The sequence below is a fragment of the Myiozetetes cayanensis genome, unplaced genomic scaffold, assembly GCF_022539395.1.
Source record: "Myiozetetes cayanensis isolate MyiCay16 unplaced genomic scaffold, myiCay2020 scf2-11, whole genome shotgun sequence".
Classification (NCBI taxonomy): Eukaryota; Metazoa; Chordata; class Aves; order Passeriformes; family Tyrannidae; genus Myiozetetes; species Myiozetetes cayanensis.
The window spans coordinates 32,983,162-33,002,304 of NW_026087411.1; the positions used below are offsets into that span (position 1 = coordinate 32,983,162).

Sequence of the window (19,143 nt, forward strand, 5' to 3'; positions counted from 1 at the left end):
TAGACTGTGATCCCAGCTGTGACATTCCCAAAATACTTTGTCATTTACAAATGGATTTCAGTAGCTAGAACTCTTTTCCTGTAGTGTAGCTGCCAACTCTTTCCAGAACTCATCTGTTCTGCTCCTGCTTTAGGCAGGAACTCAAGACTGATGCAAGCACAGAATAATTTACGAAGATGTAAACGACATACCTTCTTTATAACTTTACATGCTGTAATTGCTTCAAAAAATGAGATTGTTATCACCAGTGTCACAGGCCTGATGAATAAATAGATTTAGCTTTTCCCATGTGTGATGGAAACCACTTATTTCCTTACTAGTTACCAGATACTTAAAATATTTACCTGTGTCAAAAAGGCTCAGTCCAGGTTTCCATGAGTCTGTTTCCATTGCTTTTACACATGAAAGAGAAGAAAAACTGTGACTGAAAATAATGGAATTACTAGAGGTTATAGAGGTCTGAGTTAATTTAGAAAGGTCAGTTCATACAATGGCTTACATTAACAACTTAGGAGCTGAGGAGATCAGTAAACCTGAAAACCTTTGTGCACACATTTCAAACCATAGTTAGGAGTCTTGTATCACTGCCTCCAGAGCTCTAATCTTTTTTAAGGTTTTAGATCCTTAGATCTGTTTTAGTCTTGTTCCTCTAAATTGCATTGATACTGAGGCACATATACTGACTTGGGTATACTTTTGTTTGGTTTAGGTTGTTTTGCACTGAAAATCGGCAAGTACCTCTCACCTACAGGTTTCTCTATCCCCACAGCCCATCCAAATAGAAAGAAGTTGCCTAAATATTGCTTGCCATGTGTCAGGCATGGATAACTTCATCAAAATTGCTGCTTTTATAAATAAACCCCAAAATGTCTTTGTTTTTGAAGCCTGCTGCATCTGAAAGAGCAATGAGTTATCACCAGATGAATGCCCTTGCAGCTGACTAGGACAAGAACAGTTCCTGAGAATCACAGGAACAGAAGATTTAACTCTATCGAAGACCTGACAAGCTGCACAGAGCTGGTGTGCTTTTGGCTAGAGCCAGTGGGTGAACTACAATGCAGGTTTGGAAAAAGTCATGCATGGGCTTGCCAGTGTGCTCCAGCCTAGTGAAAGAACTGATTTGGTCCTTAGGCTGCCCTTCCAGTGAGGAGCTATTAGCTTCTCTTTGGGAGGGAGACTTGTTGCATGAGACAGATGGATGAAAAAGATGTGTGGTCTCCCTTAAGGTAGAAGGAACGCTGTCATGTTTCACTGTGCAGCTGCATATAGGTCTGCCCATCTTCTTTGTGCGTAGGGATGTGAGTTGAAAGATCAGAGCAATACCGTGTGTGCATCCCGTGTGTCATAGGTTTCTTTCTGCTATCACTTCATTGACAGGTAGTATCCTCAGAACACAGGCTCCTTTAACATCTCTGACTGCTTAAGCTCAAAAAAGACAAACAGATGCTTTTCAGAAAGACAGGCAGATGCTGGAAAAGAAAAAAGACTGGTTTTTGTCAGTAGGTGCAATGCTGAAGTTTTTCACTCTTAAGAACTACTTCAGCTCAGATGTCCCCAGGTGCTCTAGTCTGTCCAAATCCCTCTTGATTGCTTCTTCGACCACTCTTCTCAGTTCACCTATTTAGAACTTTCTGTGGTGGTTTACTTTCTTAATGAGGAAAGACACAAGATAAGTGCCAAGGATTTGGGGTGGCTGGCTGCAAATATAGAGAATATGCAGCTTTCTGGGTGACCAGGTTAATCCAGGCAAAAGCGCTATTTCTTGCATGTAGTCCTAGGCACATAACGAAGAAAGCTGTCAATGAAATGAATATCTGAAAGTGAAATAATTATTCTTTTAACTAAGGCTTTTTTGTTCTCCACTTGAAGATGCCCATAAAAGCAAAGCGTTGATTTTTAAAATACTCCAAAAGTGGTCTTAAAAAAAAAAAAAAAAGACACCACCACCACAACTCTTCAGGATAATTGCCTTGAAAAACATTTAGGGCTAAGTGAGCATGGGATTTCAAGAGAGTTAGTGTGTGTTGTCAAAAGCTTGGAAGAGTTGAGACCTTCTGAAGAATGTCCAACTGGTATATCAGGGAAGGTGTTTTCCTCAGCAAACCCTTTTGCTGACCTGAGCTGATGAGAGGAAGCTTCTTGACAGCATGGCCAAACCTGCAGAGTTCATTGCTGCTGTTTGCAGAGCAGGATTGCTCAGCAGGATCAAGAAGAACAACTCGCTTTTCCAAGAAAGAATGTCTTTTCTTTCTCCAAGAAAGAATTTCCTTTTGATAGAAAAATTTGCTGCTTGAAAGCAACACATCCGAGCTGCCAAAGCCTGGGCTGAAAAAAGGATCAGGACTCACTGGGAATATGGCAAGTATGTGTTTGTGGTTTTTTTCTTGCTTGTTCTCTGATGAAGAAAACAGAATAATTGATGATGGGAGATTTGTGCTTTGTAATCACTTTGGGGGGACTGTAAGGTGCTTAAGTGATTAGGTGGGGTCAAACACTGGCTTTGATTTAGATAAGACTCAGCACTTTTTTCCTGTTTTTCTGGCAAAGATCTGGCTAGCCTGAGAATTTACCAACACATCCTTTGGCCAGAAAAGCAGGTCTGCTACCCTAGGCTATCCCCACCCTTTATGTGGTGTCAAATAATCAGTGCATTGCCATGACCAACACGTTTACAGGCAACATATTTACTCTGCTATTCAGCCCAGGAAAAGGGTGGCCGCCTGTCTTCCCTCTAAAGGTGGGTACTGAATTTTGACAAGGGCAAATGGAATTGAAGGAGCACAAAAAATGTGAGAATAAAAAAAAAGAAATGGCAAAAAAAAATATGATAAAGATAAAAACAGGTGGAAACCAGAAGGAGGAAAAGGGGAATGAAATAAGAAGGAGTAGATAAGTGAGGGAACAGAGTAAATCTTAGGACGAGAACTGCATCCATTTTAAATATGCTGCAACTGGGTCAACTTCTAATTGTCATTTTGATGAGGAGGTTTCTGGGTAAGCTTACTTGGCTGGTCATACTGCATTATGCAGTCCTACTGCATAATAACATCCTCTAGCCTCAAAGTGAACGACCACTTGGTGCTTTAATATTGCAATACTCCTCCTCTGCTTCCCAGCTCTCACCAAAGCACTCAGGGCCCCAGGGACACATTCCTGTGCCACAGCCTCTCCCTCCTCAGAGGGTCTGGTTGCTCATGCTAGGGGTTAGTTCTGCCACAAGTATAGCATTTGCCTTGGCCACTTGACTGCTGACAGGGCTGCTTGCTGGTGAAGGATCAGTTGCACAGCCAGGGAAGAAGAAGGGTACAGGTAATGTTTCTACATCCAGCATTAAAAGGAACCTCTGCCTTCACAATTAGCGTACACGTTCCTGGGATCCTCCAAATGTCTTTGTTTTTGGAGCCTGCTGAAAAACTGTCTCAAAGAGTGATGTTTTGCTCTGAGTTACAGGCAGATGAATGCCCTTGCAGCTGACTAGGACAAGAACAGTTCTTGGGAACCACATGAGCAGAAGATTTAACTCTATTGAAGACCTGATAGGCAGCACAGAGTTGTTTTTTTTGTTTCTTGTTTTGACTAACAAATAGGGAAAATTGCAAACACTTTGTAGACGTTGATTCCCACAGCCTGAAAGAACAGCTCACCAGTGACTGAGCTTTCCTTTGCCTTTCACATTCAGGAAGCTGCTAATTGGCATTCAGTGCATGAGCCTTGCCCTGGTCCTCCTCCAGGATACAGGAAAACAATCTGCAGTACGAGGGCTAATTTGGGGTTGCTAAAACTACAAAAGAGAGTGGAAAATCTGCTGCTAGCAGTTTTGCTCACCGAAGTGGGCTGGAGAGCCGGCAGCCCTCTGGAAGGTGGCAACAGGCTCTTGGCGCTGAATACCTGTGTGATCTGACAAAGAGGTGAGAAGTTAGATGCCAGTGGGCTAGGAGAGAGAAGCATGATCACAAGGGATGCAGTGACCCCAAATTGCCTTTCTGCACATTTTCAAACCAAATGGAAAAGGAAGGTGGAAACTATGAACTAAAAAAAAAAAAAAAAAAAAAGAAAAGAACTTAAAAGCTGAAGGAGGTTGGCAAAAGCAGTAAAGTTTCAATGTTAGCAGATACTGCACAATGCAGATATTAGCTGGTGCACTAGAATAACTGTTAGGAGGTCCTGGGATACCGATCACGCTTAGGACCTGAAAACAAGTCTCCTTTCAGGGTCAGGCCTTCATCCCACAAACTTACACAGACATGAAGTTCCTCCCTCATTTTGTAACAGCAAATATTATAAAAGACCTCTATAAATGGTTTTAGAATACTATTTTGAGAACAATTCTAAGTTTTATTAATTCTCTTTACTTTTTTCCCTAAAGGTTATGCTAGTGTCACCAGTGTAATATAAGCTCTCACTTCATCCTGCTATGAATGTGGTTAGAAGCGAAAAACAGTGCATTACTGCCTAACTCAGTAGATGTGAGTTGTGGAACTATCTACAGGGAGGAAATAGAGGAAGGTTGTAATGCCTTTACCTGTATTGTGTCGTACAATATTCCTGTTACTTGCAGAGGTGGAAGTGCCCCTGAATGCTTTGAAAATATTACATTGGTTAGCACATGGAACTTAAACACAACATTTTCTGGTATTCTAGCAATACAAATCTACTAGTTATTGTTAATTTAAGACATACCTGCATTCTGTCCTCTTCCTTGTGCAGCCTGAACCTGTCCTAAGTAGACAGCAAAATGGAAAAGTGTGGTTTATACCATGTTTGGTTCAGGATACTGCTACCTGGCTTTTTCACTGAGTCTCATTTTACAGCTGTCAGAGTTAATGCTTCACATATGAAGTTTTTATTAATAGACTTCCTCAGATGTTAACTGTATCATTTGAGCCTGCTTAAATAAAAGATTGCTTTGCTCTGTTTGTCATACAGATTAGCCTAATTAAAGTTCCCCTCGGTTATGATTATTACTTATACGGGTCTCTGGTTTGCATTTAAAAGATTTGAAGTTACTTCTGTGGTTTGCTTTCCCTTATGACTTTCTTTCTTACCCACACTGCTTGTCTATGTTTTTTTCTATTTCAGTACCATCCAGCTGTGCTGGTTGTGTGAGGAAGGTTTTAACCCCAAACCAAAAAAAAAGACCTCAGACCATATACTACCCTTTCTGCAGAGAGTAAGTGGATATGAGCAAGCAGGCAGATGGTAAATAATGAGACAATGAAACATAATGTGGGAGAATTCATGTGTTTGAAATGTCTTTACACAGAAGGCTTTTTTAAGGTGATTGGGTCGGGTTATTAAATTCCCATTGTTCAAAAATACTAAAGGCTCAAAGCATTTGCAGATGAAAACCATGTCTTTAATCATGCCTTTCATTTCATTAATTATTCTTAAGAAGCTTGTTAACAAACTTATCCTTTAACAAGCCTTTATTCATTAGTTTTCCCAGAAAGATTAATTCCAAAGCTGGGTGAAATCATTGGGAATGTTCTAGCTGACTCCTGTGGACACTGAACAGGGACCCATGAGATTATTTTATCAATAAGATGTCTTCAATGAGACCATTTTGAAGGGTCATCTCAGAAAACAGGAATTTCTGCTCCTTGGGAACCTGATATTCCAAAATTAGGTGACAGTAAATAGCTTCCTTTGACCCAAACTTGAACCTTCCAGGCCACTAGAAGCCCACTGATGGGATTTCTAGGAGCTGTCCTGAGAGACCTTGCAAACTCCAGATGCCAAAGAGATCTTGTTTAAGGAAATAACAGGCTCATCTACCAAAACTGGCAAGGCTTTTAAACCCTGTAAGCTTGTAAGGCTCCAGATGGACCACAGCTAGGCCAGGCCCTGTCAGACTATGGCTTGGAAAAGTCTGTGTGTGCAGTAGTCAGTGTTGTGTGGGATTGTGCAGGGCATGCTTTCCACACAGGAGGTCAGTATGTGCCAAAGTCACGGTAGAAAATTAACTCTAAGCCTCAGAGCTCACCTTGTTTCACATTTGCCACAACTTAGCCCAGATGTGTATCTAACACTCTTTACAAGGTCAGTAGAAACAGAGTACAAGAGGGTAAGAAAGAGATTGGCTCAGTATCCAAGTATTTTATGCCGCTTTTTTAGTTAATTAACCCAACCACGTTAGCAACATGGGTTTCTCTCTGTGCTCCTTTTGACTGTGCTGTGCCTTGGGGCTGTTCCCTTTTGCTGTACTTCCCAAAGGCATGTTACTATTGGTAAGCTGGTTTCTGCTATGCTTTTGTTGGCTGGGGCAAACACAGTGCTGGTAGAGGAGGAAAGGTTGGAATTGCACTTCCATGGTCTGAAAAGCTTGTTCTTCGTTCAGATCTGAGATGCCAGTGAGGCTGTGCCATGTGATTGTGCATTCATTAAGCAGAGTTCTGTGCAAGCTGAAGGCTGAGACAGGACTAGGAGAAGTCTGTAACAAACTGGGGATGGACAGTCACCAGGCAAATCCCAAGAACTGGGTTGAACATTAAATTGGTTTTTCTTTTAGCAGTTTTGTCACATCAAGTCTTTAAAGCAGGGGTTCTGCAATGGAGAGGTCTCTGATATTTTTCCTGTTCCTTTAACAAACAGTAGATAAAGGGGAAAGAACAAGAACAGCAAGAACTAGGGCAGGAGTTTTGCCCCTGCTCTAATGCTCTAATCTGCAAGTCCTGCTTTTCTTTTTTACCTGTGAACTTGGGCCAGTACCAGTGGCTGGAAATCGTAACACCAGAGCTAGCACAGCCATGTTCCTTCTGACTGTGCTCTGTTTCATGGCTATTTACTTTTGAGGTGTCTTTTGCAGGCAAACTACCAATGCACAGTGAGAGGTAGATCTGTGAGTCCCTGTGAGCCAAGGTGCACAGGAGAACATCTGATTCTGTTCAGTCAAGCCCAAGTCTGATTAAGACCAATGGCATAATCAGAAACTCTGGCCTGAGTAATAGCAGTGAGTCCTAAGGGGCTCCTTAGACAGAGACAGCTGCTAAACCTTTTTGTGTTTGGTCATTGCATCAGAACTGTATCTATACTTTCTGTATTTTTTTTTTTTTTTTGCTTATCCAGCTCTTCTCTTCTCTTTTAGAATCAAGAAGAGCTCAGGAGAATTCAGGAAGCCAGATATCGGGTACATGCATGGTGGACATAATCCTAGAAATGAAGCCTGTGAAATCAGAAGTGGGTCTCTACTACTCCTGTCCCTAAGTCTGATCACTTTAATCTTTTTGGAGTAAATATATGTTTAGGACTTCAGTAAAGAAGTGAAGAAAGATCTCTCCAAATTGTAATTATATGACCACTGAAAGGCTTGGAAAACGTGAGTGCTTATTTGTTTGTTTTGGGGTTGTTGGTGTTTTTTTCTTTCTTTTTTTTTTTTGACTAAATTATTAGTCTTATTAAAGACAGATGCAACTTTCCCTCTGATTTCAATGTTGCCAGAACTGTACTCCCAACATGCATCTCTCCCAGACTGGGGACCTCAAACAGGGCTTTCTGATTGCTAGTAAAACCAGTAATGACCTCTTCTGTGCTCAGCCTACGGTAATAGGAAATAGAAAAGAAAGCAACAATCAGAACCAGGCTTACAGGCACATTAGGCACTGAAACATGCAGATTCCCATTGAATTTAAAACCCTTTGAACTGTTTTGTCACTTCTGTAAATCCTGCCATACACATACCCACCTGCACATTTGCCTCCTGCCTCTGCTCTTGCTCTGCACTCACAACTAAATTTGACTTAATGATGCTTTTCCTCAAGACCTGAATTACCCAAAAGATACCTCCCCTGCCACATTCGTGGCTCTGAACTACTTGGCAGCAGGGATGACTGCAGTTTTGTACGTGAGAGCAAAGCTGAGCTGAAAGCAGTTAGAAATAGCTATGGAGCATAAAATCTAATGATGGCCCAGCTCCCTTTTCACTCAAAAGCAATCATATCCCCACGCTCAGAAACTTGCAAACAGTTGAAAATATTCTCCTTTACTTGACTGCACAGCTGAGCAATTACACACTGTATGGGAAAACACCTCTAAATACTTGCTTTGCAGGCTGTGAGCTGGAACGGGAGCAGGCTCCTGGATTGAGATGCAGAGCTCTGAGCAGCCACCACTCTGTTGTCAATAACAAGTGGCATGCCAGGAATAACATCACATTTATGCCAGGCTCAGAACCACAGCCTAAGGTTTTTGAAAGAGCACTGGTTTAGCACATGTCAGCATTTCAGAGCTCTCAGCCCTAAGTTTAGATGGTTGTGCAGCCCTCTGCATCGTGTATTTAACAACTAAATCAAGTCTCCCTTGGGGAGATATGACAGAAGGAAGTAATAGGAAATGTAATATGATTTAAACAGCACAATTTTTGTTTCAAGTGTTGTGAAAACCAGCTTTTTGTCAAGGCTGAAATGCGCAGCTATTCACTAGAGAAGCTCCCTCAGAACTGTGAGTGATCAGCATCTCTGACATTCAGGCCAAGCATCTGGTTTTCAGTTTAAATCCAGACTTGAATTCAGTCATTGAGTTTGCTGAGGCTTGAAAGGTTATTGAATCATTGCTGCCTTAAAATACACTGCTCTGTATGCCTTGTGGCATACTTACTTCGCCATACTTACTTGATGCTGCAGCTACCACAGATGCATATGCTGGGTGGACACTGCTAGAACCTAAAAATAAAAGATTATAATTTTCACCTACAATGTTAATGAATAATAATAAATGGAGAAGGAAAGATTAAGGAAAATGAGGTGTGCGAAAATCATATGAGAATTCCTTCACAGTGTTTTAATCTTTAAAATTCAAAAGCTGTTACAAAAAATATATTATGACTTTCATTTATTGAAAGTTATCACAAAATTAATTCTAAAATGAGTCTTGACCTATCTATCTAGCTCTCAGTCTAGACGTGTGAATCAGAGAACTATTTGTTGAAAAGCCTCACATACCTGAAAATCATCACAGCATTTGGGGATGGAGAGCTTACTCCCACGTGAATTGGTTTATATGCCAGTAAATTATAAGTAAAGATAAAGATTAGGTATAAATTTTACTGTGGATGAACTCTCACCTCAGAAAATATACATATCTGTATTTATGTGAGATGCTTTAAATTTGTACGTGTCTCAAAGGCACAACTCTAACTCCAGCCCATCTGCTGGAATTAAATATTTTTCCCAGTCCTAATATTTCTACATTGAATTACTGAATTTCTGATCCACTAAATCATGATATATCCAGCTGTATGTCTTATTCTCTAAATTTTAGGAAGGCTGTCATTTGGGAGGAAAGCAATGCAAACATCCACGCCACTGACCCATATCTCTGACCCTGTGCAGTCCAGGTCTAGTCTTGGCTGCAGCTGCTGTGGTTCTGGTTGTTGCAGGTGTTGTGGTTGGCTGTGGCACTGTGGTGGAAGGATCTGTCGTCGTGGTCGTTGGTGTTGGGGTCGTGGTGGCCATTTGTGTGGCTGATGTCGGCACTGGAGACGTCTGGTACTCTTTGCGGACTGCATCCCCTGCGGGAACATTGACGTGGTGACTGTAGCTGGATGTCTGTCATTCACGGAAGCATCGTCAACAGCACTCACTCTCTAAAAGCAATGGCATCCAGAAAATGGCATTCTCCTCAGGCTACCTACAAGCATCCTCATCTGTGGAGCCATTGGTGCCTTCACAGCTGTGTGGTACTTCATGGTACAGATGCCTGCATGACACTCCTACACTGCTCTCAGAGAGTGCTGACAGCAGCCTGTTGCAGTCTTAATGTTCCCTCTACACTCTTCTGCTTTGGCCAGGAACACTGATCAACCTCAGAGACATCTCAGACCTATGAAGTGGTTCAGTCAGCCAGTTGCAATTTCTGTTTTGCCATTATCTTTTCTCAACGTAATTAAGCACTTAGTCCATATAAATGAAAATCAAATGGCATCTGGTAGTAAAAGATGGCCAATCTGAGTCATGGACCAGAATAAAATATGCAGTCCAGCATTGAAATATTTTTGGTAGGTGGACAACTTTCAGTTAATGGTGATTTGGGGAGTGGGTCTGAGCCAGAGAGGGAGTGTTAGGGCTTTGGATGAGAGGAGTGGGGGAGAGCACCACCTGGGAGGTGCCAATCTCATCTAAGCTTGACTCATCTCACAGTTGCTACTACTTTTAAAATGTATCATCTGTTCTGAGAACAAAGACAATTCTAGCTGCAAAACTTGCATCCTAAATATCCTTGCAAAAAATTGTCAACATGCTTGAGTTCTTTCAAGTCATGTCTCAAAAAAGGTCCTTCGCTGTTATCTTCTCCATTTAGCTACAAAAGCTTACTCTAAAATATATTCCATGTTAACCTCAGTCTTGTTTCTCTCCTTCCTGCCCATAGCCCTGGGGATGGCCTAACGCACAGTCTACCCTGAAAAGGAATGGTGTTCACTTTGTTCACTGCTGCACAACACGAGCTTGTATTTTATTGCTGTTTCTGGATGTTCTCCTTTTGGAAGGCATCGTTGTGAAACTGTCTGGAGGATTAATTACCACCTAATGCTAGGCAGTGAAAAACTCAGATCTCAGACAGTTTTAATGGGATAATGCTGAAAGAGGGCTCTGAAGAAAAACAAAACAGCTCAGCTGAAAAAAAATCAGTATGAATGGCTCTTTTTGGGCTGAACAGTGCTGTGCTCCATGAAGCTGTGCTAAAAAAAAGAAGACAGAGGGCACACTGAGTCTTCCACTGTGATCTGGTGCTGCTGGAGCTGGGAACAGGCACATCGGCCAGCTTTATACCCCAGTCTCTGAGGAGCAAGGAAGTTGGGAACTAACAGTATTAGCAGAAAACCCCAAGAAAGCAGCATAGTAAGAGCAGAGAAAAGCTGTTGCCTTGGTGCATGTTGGCTGGGTTTCTGATGGATCCTTTAGCACAAGAGGAGGGCTCTCGAGGGCTAGCTGTTCCCAGTGCTCCTGTGGGCAGGGGCCCATCTCCCTCACAGTATCTTCAAAGGATTTACAAGGCATGTGCCCTGCATAGAAGATTGCCAAGAGCCATAATGTGAGCTTTTGAAGTTCACAGCACCTGAACTTGCCCAAAACACGGGCAGAAATTAAAATCTGAGGGTGCCCTCTTCTCTGAATTGGCAAACGTCTTTCAAGCACCATTGTGGGCACTCACATAATGGGGTTGATTTGATGGGAAAGGGACTGTAGAGAGGAGGTTGGATGTGAGAGGTAAAGCTGTATGCCTAATCAGCATCAAACTGCTGCCTATAAATGTCTGCAGGCAGATTAGAAGAGCACCAAGATCCCCAATCCTTACCTTGTTCCAATGTTTTTTCTGATGTATTAATAGTATCCATACTCTTCATACCTTTTGGGTCTTGCTCTGGCTTTTTAGGCTCTGAAGTAAAATTGAGAACATTAGAAAAGGTAGCTCTCGAAGAAATAATTTTAAGTCTCCTGTTTAGGGATTATCAGTCCCCAAAGGAAGACAACCCATCACATACCAACAGGTAGATCAGTCAGTCTAACCAGAGCTTTATCGACCAGTGACAAAAAGTGATGACTGAATGCCTCTACAGAGTAGTCACCCCATATCTTTGGTGCCAAATTTAGGCATTTTTACTGCCCAGGAGCTCCTGCTAGTATCAATAGCATTTCTGAAGTGAGCAATAAATATGGGATTTTACGACTAATAAGCCAATACTCATAAGATTAATGCATCATGTTGATTTTTTCCTCTGAGTAGCAGCATGTCCCAAGAATCACAGTCATGGTGCGTGTGGGGTGTTTGCAGAATACCAGCTAATGTGAAATATTTCAACCACTAATTAATTTTCAGATATATTTTTTTCTTGACTGACATTTTGAGATCATTATGCAGCCAAATTCTAAATACCATGTACTGTCTTAGAAGGAAGAGGGAGGTTTTTTGGTTCTTTTCTTTTTATCATCAGTGTACTTGGAACACTTATTACAGTTTTTTTACTGCAACCTTGCTAAGTAATCTGTTTCTACTTTTATGTCCGACTGAGTATTGGAGGGTTTTGATCTTTGGGGGGGGTGTGTTTGTTTGTTTTGTTTAATTGTTTGGTTTTTGTTTTTTCTTCTCTAGCTCTTTTGGCAGCACTGAACTATTTGACAATTTACTCAAGTGTTAATAGTTTCCTAAAATTTTGTACTATAATTTTTAAATCAACATATTTTAATTGTTTTTCCAGCTGTGAAGAGTTACAATTTTGGGAAGGTTTTTCTTGCCGTGCCCAGCATTTGAGAAGCACTGTAACCACCAGCAGCACTTAAAGAAGCGTCAGGCACTGTGAATAGCTGGTGTCCCTGTGGAGAGGACCAGAACTGCATCTCTGACAGCTGATCAGGTATGAAGCAGGATTTTTTGCTAATCTGACAGCTAGTGAGTGTAATACTCAAAGGAGTATTTTACTTTCTACAGATAATGAATTTAAGTATCAAAGTGAACGGTGTGGTCTGTGTAATATAAATTAGAATTAAAAATTAGCTCTTTTTAAAGTAAAAAATAAGTAGGAAATCCTCTAGCACAAGATGGCCCTGGCACCATATTACAGAGATTTTTATTTTTAAAACAAGCTGTTTCTTAACAAAGAACATCTGAGATGGGAGGGCCAAGGTGACAGGTCTGAGGAGGGCCGACAGGACCAAGTGGGACTTGGCGAAGATGGGTTGTGACCATCAGATTTCTTTGTTACCTGTGAGACAGGGCTGGGCAAAGCCTGGTAGTGACATTCTCTGGCGTTGGGTTTGATGTTACAGTTGTTTGCTCCTTTGAGAATCCTGGGTTTTCTCTTTGTGAATGCACAGTCTTTGTTGCTAGGATGCTAGCATTTTCATTCACACTGTTTGATTCAAGAACAAAGTGAAGACTTGTGTCTTTGATTTACTGTAGGAACAGGTTCCTGCTATTTGTTTGTGTCATTGAACAGCGACTTGATGATATGCCCCATTTGTACACTGATTCTTGTATTATGTGGATTTTAGCACTAGTGTAAGACATCATTGCTTACAGCCTGCTGAGCTCAGTCCTGACTGCGTTTCATGAATGACTTGCATGCAGGATGGAGGGGATACTAAGCAAGCTTGTAGTTGACACAAAATTAGAGGAGCTGTTGACTCCCTCAAAGGCAGGGAGGCCCTGCAGAGAGACCTCAGCAAGTTGGAGTGCTGGGCAATCACCAACCGTATGAAGTTCAAGAAGGGAGAGTGCTGGATTCTGCACCTGGGGTGGGGCAACCCTGGATGTAAACAGAGACTGGGGAATGAGATGCTGGAAAGCAGTGCCAAGGAAAGGGATTGGAGGTCCTGGTTGATGACAAGCTGAATATGAGTCATCAGTGCCCTGACAGCCAGGAGGGCAACCGTGTCCTGGGGGGCATCAGGCAGCCAGTCAGGGGAGGGAATTGTCCTGCTCTGTTCTGCACTGGGGTGGCCTCACCTTGAATATTGTGTGCAGTTTTGGGCAACACAATATAAGAAAGATATTAAGCTATTAGAGAGTGTCCAAAGAAGGGCAATGAAGGTGATGAAGGGTCTTGAGGGGAAGGCTTATAAGGAGCAGCTGAGGTCTGTTCAGCCTGGAGGAGACTGAAGGGAGACTTCACTGCAGTTGCAACTTCCTTGTGAGGGGAAGAAGAGGGGCAGACACTGATTTCTTCTTTGTGGTGACCAGTGACAGGACCCAAGGGAATGGCCTGAAGTTGTGTCAGGGGAGGTTTAATTTGGATATTAGAAAAAAGGTTCTTAACCCAGAAGGTGGTTTGGCACTGGAACAGGCTCCCCAGGGAAGTGGTCACAGCACCAAGCCTGACAGAGTTCAAGAAGCATTTAGACAATACTCTTGGGCACATGGTGTGACTCAAGGGGATAGTGCTGCGCAGCGCCAGGAGTTGGACTCAATAATCCTTGTAGGTCTCTTCCAATTCAGCGTATTCTGTGATTGTCTCTGGTCTGCTGTGAGACCTTGGGCTGGTTATTTCAAGTGTGACTACATTTGGGAATGATGTGTTGCAATTTTAGTAAGCATTTCTCAGGAAAAGGAGCCCCTGGTGGTCTAGTGGTAAGGGCGCGGCGCTATCACCGCGGAGACCCGGGTTCGATTCCCGGTCAGGGCCACTCCCGGGCAGGTGGAGCTCGTTAGCCCTTAAAGGTAACCCATCTACGTCCTGAGGACCTCGCTGCCACCATCCAAGCTCGCTTGGCCCCAGCAGATGAACCTTAGGATTAAAGGGTGGGCTCAGTTCCGCGCACACTGTGTCTCACCTAAAAAATCCAATGCGCAGGCTGGAAGGTGTAAAGACCTTCCCCGGATCTTCGCTTGCGAAGGCTGGCCATTATATACTCTCAGGAAAAGCCAAAATTTCCTCCCTTCTAGCAGTGCATAGTATTTGGTCAACTAATTTCTGTGTACTTGGCCAAGATACATATAAATCTATACCTATTTGATTGTAAATGCAAAGGTATTACAAATGAAAGGTATGGAATTGAGTGATGCATGTTCAGTCTGAACACTAGAAAGCTTTCAGATTCAAATTTGCCTTTGTTCAAGTGAAAACGTAAAGATGAAGGTCAATGAAGCTGGTGAAAGGTCTAGAGCACAAGTCTTACGAGGAACAGCTGAGGGAACTGAGGTGTTTTAGCCTGAAGAAAAGGAGGTTCAAACGGTACCTAGTGACTCTCTGCAACTACTTGAGGTTGAAGGGAGGTGGTGGGGAAATGGCCAGAAATTGCTCCAAGAGAGGTTTAGATTGGATATTAGAAAGAATTTCTTCACGGAAAGTGTTGTCAAGCATTAGTATAGGCTGTCCAGAGAAGCAGTGGAGTCACCATCCCTGGAGATATTTGAAAGACATGTAGATGTGGCACTTGAGGACATGGTTATTGATGGACTTGGCAGTGCTGGGTTAATGTTTGGACTTGATGATCTCAGAGGTCTTTTCCAGTCATAATGATTCTATGATTCTATAAGAAAAGAGCTCTGTACTTTGCTTTTAAGGACCAAACAATCATGTACAGGAGAAGAGCAGGTCTCCACAGCTCACAGTGGATACACTCAGGAAGGCTCAAGCCCAGCAATCAGTGAAAGGGCTGTGTTAGGGAAGAATGTAGGAGTATGGGACATGAATTTTGTTTTCATTCACACGCCCAAGGGGGAGTTTGAACCTCACACAGTTGTTACAGGGAGCCCAAACAAATGTCATTTCAGTGACAGAGGCAAGCCATGTGCTCTTGAATATCAGCTACCAACCAGTGAGACTTGATTAAAGACCTCTGAAAACAACTAAATTATTTGAACTGAGCTGAGTCTTACAGAGCAGGATGCTGACTAAAATGATTCCTTAGTTAAGCTGCTGTGCATTGCCATCTGTGTCATTAGTATTATATTACTATTTAATGTTATACTCTCAGCACTGAATATCCCAAGAGTTAACATGAATAACACTAGGAAAAAGTCAACATGTATAACCTCAAATGCTTTCATATAACCAGTAAAATGTCGTATTCAGTAACAGATTTAAAGCAAGGGGGAAACTACTCGGAAACAGAAGTCTGTGAAGCGTGGTATGACCAAAAAATAGAAATCGTCTGAGATGATTTCTGTATGCTTAACATAGAAAAATACCATAACTGATTTGGATGAGATACTAATGGTTCCATGAACTTCTGACTCTGAATAATTATATCCCTGTATTACACAACTGAGAAACTATGACAGATAGTTGTGAATGGATGTAAGGGAAAGTAAGTAGCAATTACTTGCCTGATTTAACAGCAGTACTTTTTGAAGAAGAATATTCAAGAGTTGATGGGTATGTCACTCCTTTTCTTGGCTTGCCCTCTGCAAAAAAAATATTAGAAGGCATCACAAAATATTCTAAGCTTCCTTGCAATTAAATTCTGATCTAATATAGATGTTTAGAATTAGACCCCTCTTCTTTACTGCCTAACTCATTTTCATGAAGATTTCCTTCATCGGATGGCAGAACCTCAAAAACCATACCACTAAAAATACCAACGCCTAAATCCAGCATCATAGAAAAAAATTAGAAAGTGTGAAAACACAGTCCTGGGGAGGAACTGAAGAGGTCAATAAGTTCATTCCTTTGCTCTCAAATGACACTAAACACACAGGGATCATTCCTGAAGGACATCTGTATAACTTCTACTTAAACCCACAGCTTCCCTAGGCAGCCTTTTCCAGTGCTTGACTATGAGTTGACTTAGAAAGCATGTTTGATGTGGGATTCATTCCATCATGCACACAGCATTCTTCTCTGACCTCACTTCTGTGAGATGCCATTTCTGGCAACAGCCTTTTGCAGTAATAACAGTGAGAGAAGGTGGTGCTTCTGTGTGGGAACATATGGTACCTATATTTAGGTCTAAAATGAGGGTCCTGTCTTAAAACAATGAGGTGTGTTTCCCAGTTAAGGTTTAAACCACAAATCTTTTTAGTGCAACAGCAGATGCCGTCTCTATTGGTACGTGTGGCTATGCAATTCCAGCTCTCAGGACAGTTTTTATATTCACATATGTCACTGAGTGAAAAGCGTTGCAGAGAAGCCTTGTGGAGAAAAGGTTGCTTTGGCCTCTAGGAGTTGGTGGATGTAGGTCTCCTGGACCCTGGGGACTGTCTCTACGAGATGCTGTCCTGTGTCATGTATCTGCACCACCTCAACTGAGAACTACTTCTACCTCCTGCAAAACCTGAGATGTGGTGATCTTTCCTTTATTCCTTTGGTGGATTCTTCAAGGAGGTACATATGGCAGTGCAAGCATGTCAGTTGTCATCCTCAGTGATTAGTCCAGAGACCAATAGCACTGAACAGAATAAACTCCTACAGACTGAACCACTCATGGGAACTAGGAGCTGTTTCCCCTGTGATGGCACACAAAGAAAGGTATATGGCAGAGGAACTCTATGAGCAGGGATGTCCAGGGAACTGTATAGTCATTGTCCTTTGTCCCCTTTCATGTCTCTATCTTCTTTGTTTTACTCCTCTAATGAGGCAATAATGTAAGAAACTGTCCCATTTTTTCATTTACAGTGGTGTAAACTGAGAGCAGCTCCACTGAAGTCAATACAGATCCACCAAAGAACCAGGTTAGCATGCAAGGACAACTTGGAAAGAGCTTCTTTCTTGCCCTCTGGGCTTCCTCACAGAATTTGGCCTAAGTGAAGGGCAGCAGGTTTTCACATCCACTTCCCCTCGAGCTAAAACTGGGATCAGGGGCCAAGCAGGACTAGGGAGCTCTTCTACCAATTTGGTAGAAAGAGAGAAAAGTTATGGGATCAGAGGTGACTTCTAAATGCTTTTCTTTATCCCCAGCAAAGGAAGAGTTGTCAGATATGAGTAGCTGATACATGGATGCTGTAATAGTGTAATAATATGATCCTAATTCAGAATATTTCGGTGCTAATCTGATTTCTAATGAAAACCTTAAGCCCACTGCTGTGCAAATACACCAGCTAGTGTGGGGAGGCTGGCTGCTGCTGGATTCTGGGGTTTTTGGTCAACAGCAATTGGCATGTTCTATGTGACCAAGAGATGGATCTGAGGTCTGACCTGAACGTGCCCTACTCTCTGGAGCAATGGTAATATGCCTTTTTCACTGCTGGGAAAAAAGTTACATCTAAGATGGAGATTGCTTAACATACTTAAAAATGTGTTAACATGTGAGCTGAAAACATCAACTTTGGCCATTGAAATACAAGCTATGGTGTGGTGGCTGCTCACCTTCTCACACATTTGACTAGAAAACTCAGAAGTTTAGGACTTTATTTTCTTAACCCACTAGCTGCAAAACTCCTGCTAAACTGAATGGAGTCATTTAACTGAGAGCCAAGGCATTTCAGTGCTTGAAAGTGAATACCAAGGCATTTGCATACCTCCTGGTGTGCTGGCTGCTTTAATCCCAGAGGACAGACCTTCTTCTCCACTGCCCCTAAATCGTGCCACTTCATTGCCTGAGTCCCCCAAGGATTCCTCTTCTGTGCTCTTTTGTGTGAATGCTCATTCACAATTTAAACATCACTAACTCAGTTACAATATCGTAACTAGGAATAAACTGTTGGCACATTTCCAGGGTAGAGTGTTGCATACAGGTCTGGTCTGCTGAAAGCAAATTCAGCTGGAGAACAGGGGACTCAGTTCACCCTCCAAAGCTGTTCTGAAATTAATGCCTTAGGTGACTTTGTATTTTTATTCAGCAGTGCTTTATGCAGTTCTGTCTTTTTATGACTCATAACTGTAAAAAAAAACCAATCCCAGCTCATCATTTTCTGAGAATACGATTTGTATTCATTCATCCTCAGGCTGGTGAGATGAATAGCACAGCCTTCCTGGGCTTTAGTCTTCTGAATTTCTCTAAACCTCCCACATTTTCAGTGAGTTTTCTTCCTATGGATATATGCAATATAACATGTTATCTGATATGTTAGATTTACATTGGGGCTAGTTTATAAACTAAGAGTTCCACTGACATCAGTGAGAGCACTCAGTATGCATAAAATTAAGTGCACGAGGGACAAGTCTCATCATGCCTACACATACCCAGATTTCTCATCATCTCCTTTTACATGTGCTTGTAACTTTCTTTGTGTCTTCTTTTATGGCATCTCACTAATTAAGAATAAATATTTATTACCATAAATCAAAAATTCCTACAGTTTTATTGAAGAATTCCTACAGTTTTATAGGATGATAACTGTGCAGCTGCTGATGTAAAACAAACAAACTATTTCCCATTTATGTACCAGAATTAAAATGTGCTATTTGTTGGGGGAAAAAACTGCAACAAGTGCAAATAGCAATTCAGCTATTCCGGGAAATTCCTACTCATCCAAAAGAAATCCTTCTCATAACGTGGTGTATACATGGCAGACTACTGTAAAAAATGCATCCAAATACATGAATGCAAAATTGAGGTAACAGTTTTTTTGGTCAGTTTCTGAGACCTCCTTTGATGTCTGCAAATTTTCACAGGAAAAGAACATTTCTTTGTTTTTAGAGGCTGTTCAGTTACTTGAGCTGTTAATTTTTCCAGGAATTATGTAGTTAACTAACATCAATCATAATATAAATATACAATATAAATTTAAATATAAAAATATATATAAATATAAAATATTAATGTAAAATAA

At 41.7% G+C, this 19,143-nt stretch overlaps 1 protein-coding gene across 3 annotated transcripts in view; it reads right to left on the reverse strand.

The window, feature by feature from the left end:
• VIT (vitrin) overlaps positions 1-19,143 on the reverse strand; it is a 53,543-nt gene that overhangs the window by 13,736 nt on the left and 20,664 nt on the right. For 2 of the 3 annotated variants that reach the window (XM_050315541.1, XM_050315540.1), the window contains exons 6-13: positions 15,760-15,837; positions 11,290-11,370; positions 9,305-9,505; positions 8,607-8,657; positions 4,681-4,719; positions 4,523-4,579; positions 3,826-3,897; positions 345-392 (exon numbers count right to left, since the gene is read on the reverse strand). In XM_050315541.1, coding sequence (XP_050171498.1) covers positions 345-392; positions 3,826-3,897; positions 4,523-4,579; positions 4,681-4,719; positions 8,607-8,657; positions 9,305-9,505; positions 11,290-11,370; positions 15,760-15,837 — 627 coding nt within the window. The remainder of the gene's footprint in view (positions 1-344; positions 393-3,825; positions 3,898-4,522; positions 4,580-4,680; positions 4,720-8,606; positions 8,658-9,304; positions 9,506-11,289; positions 11,371-15,759; positions 15,838-19,143) is intronic. The other variant, XM_050315542.1, reaches the window with a different exon arrangement.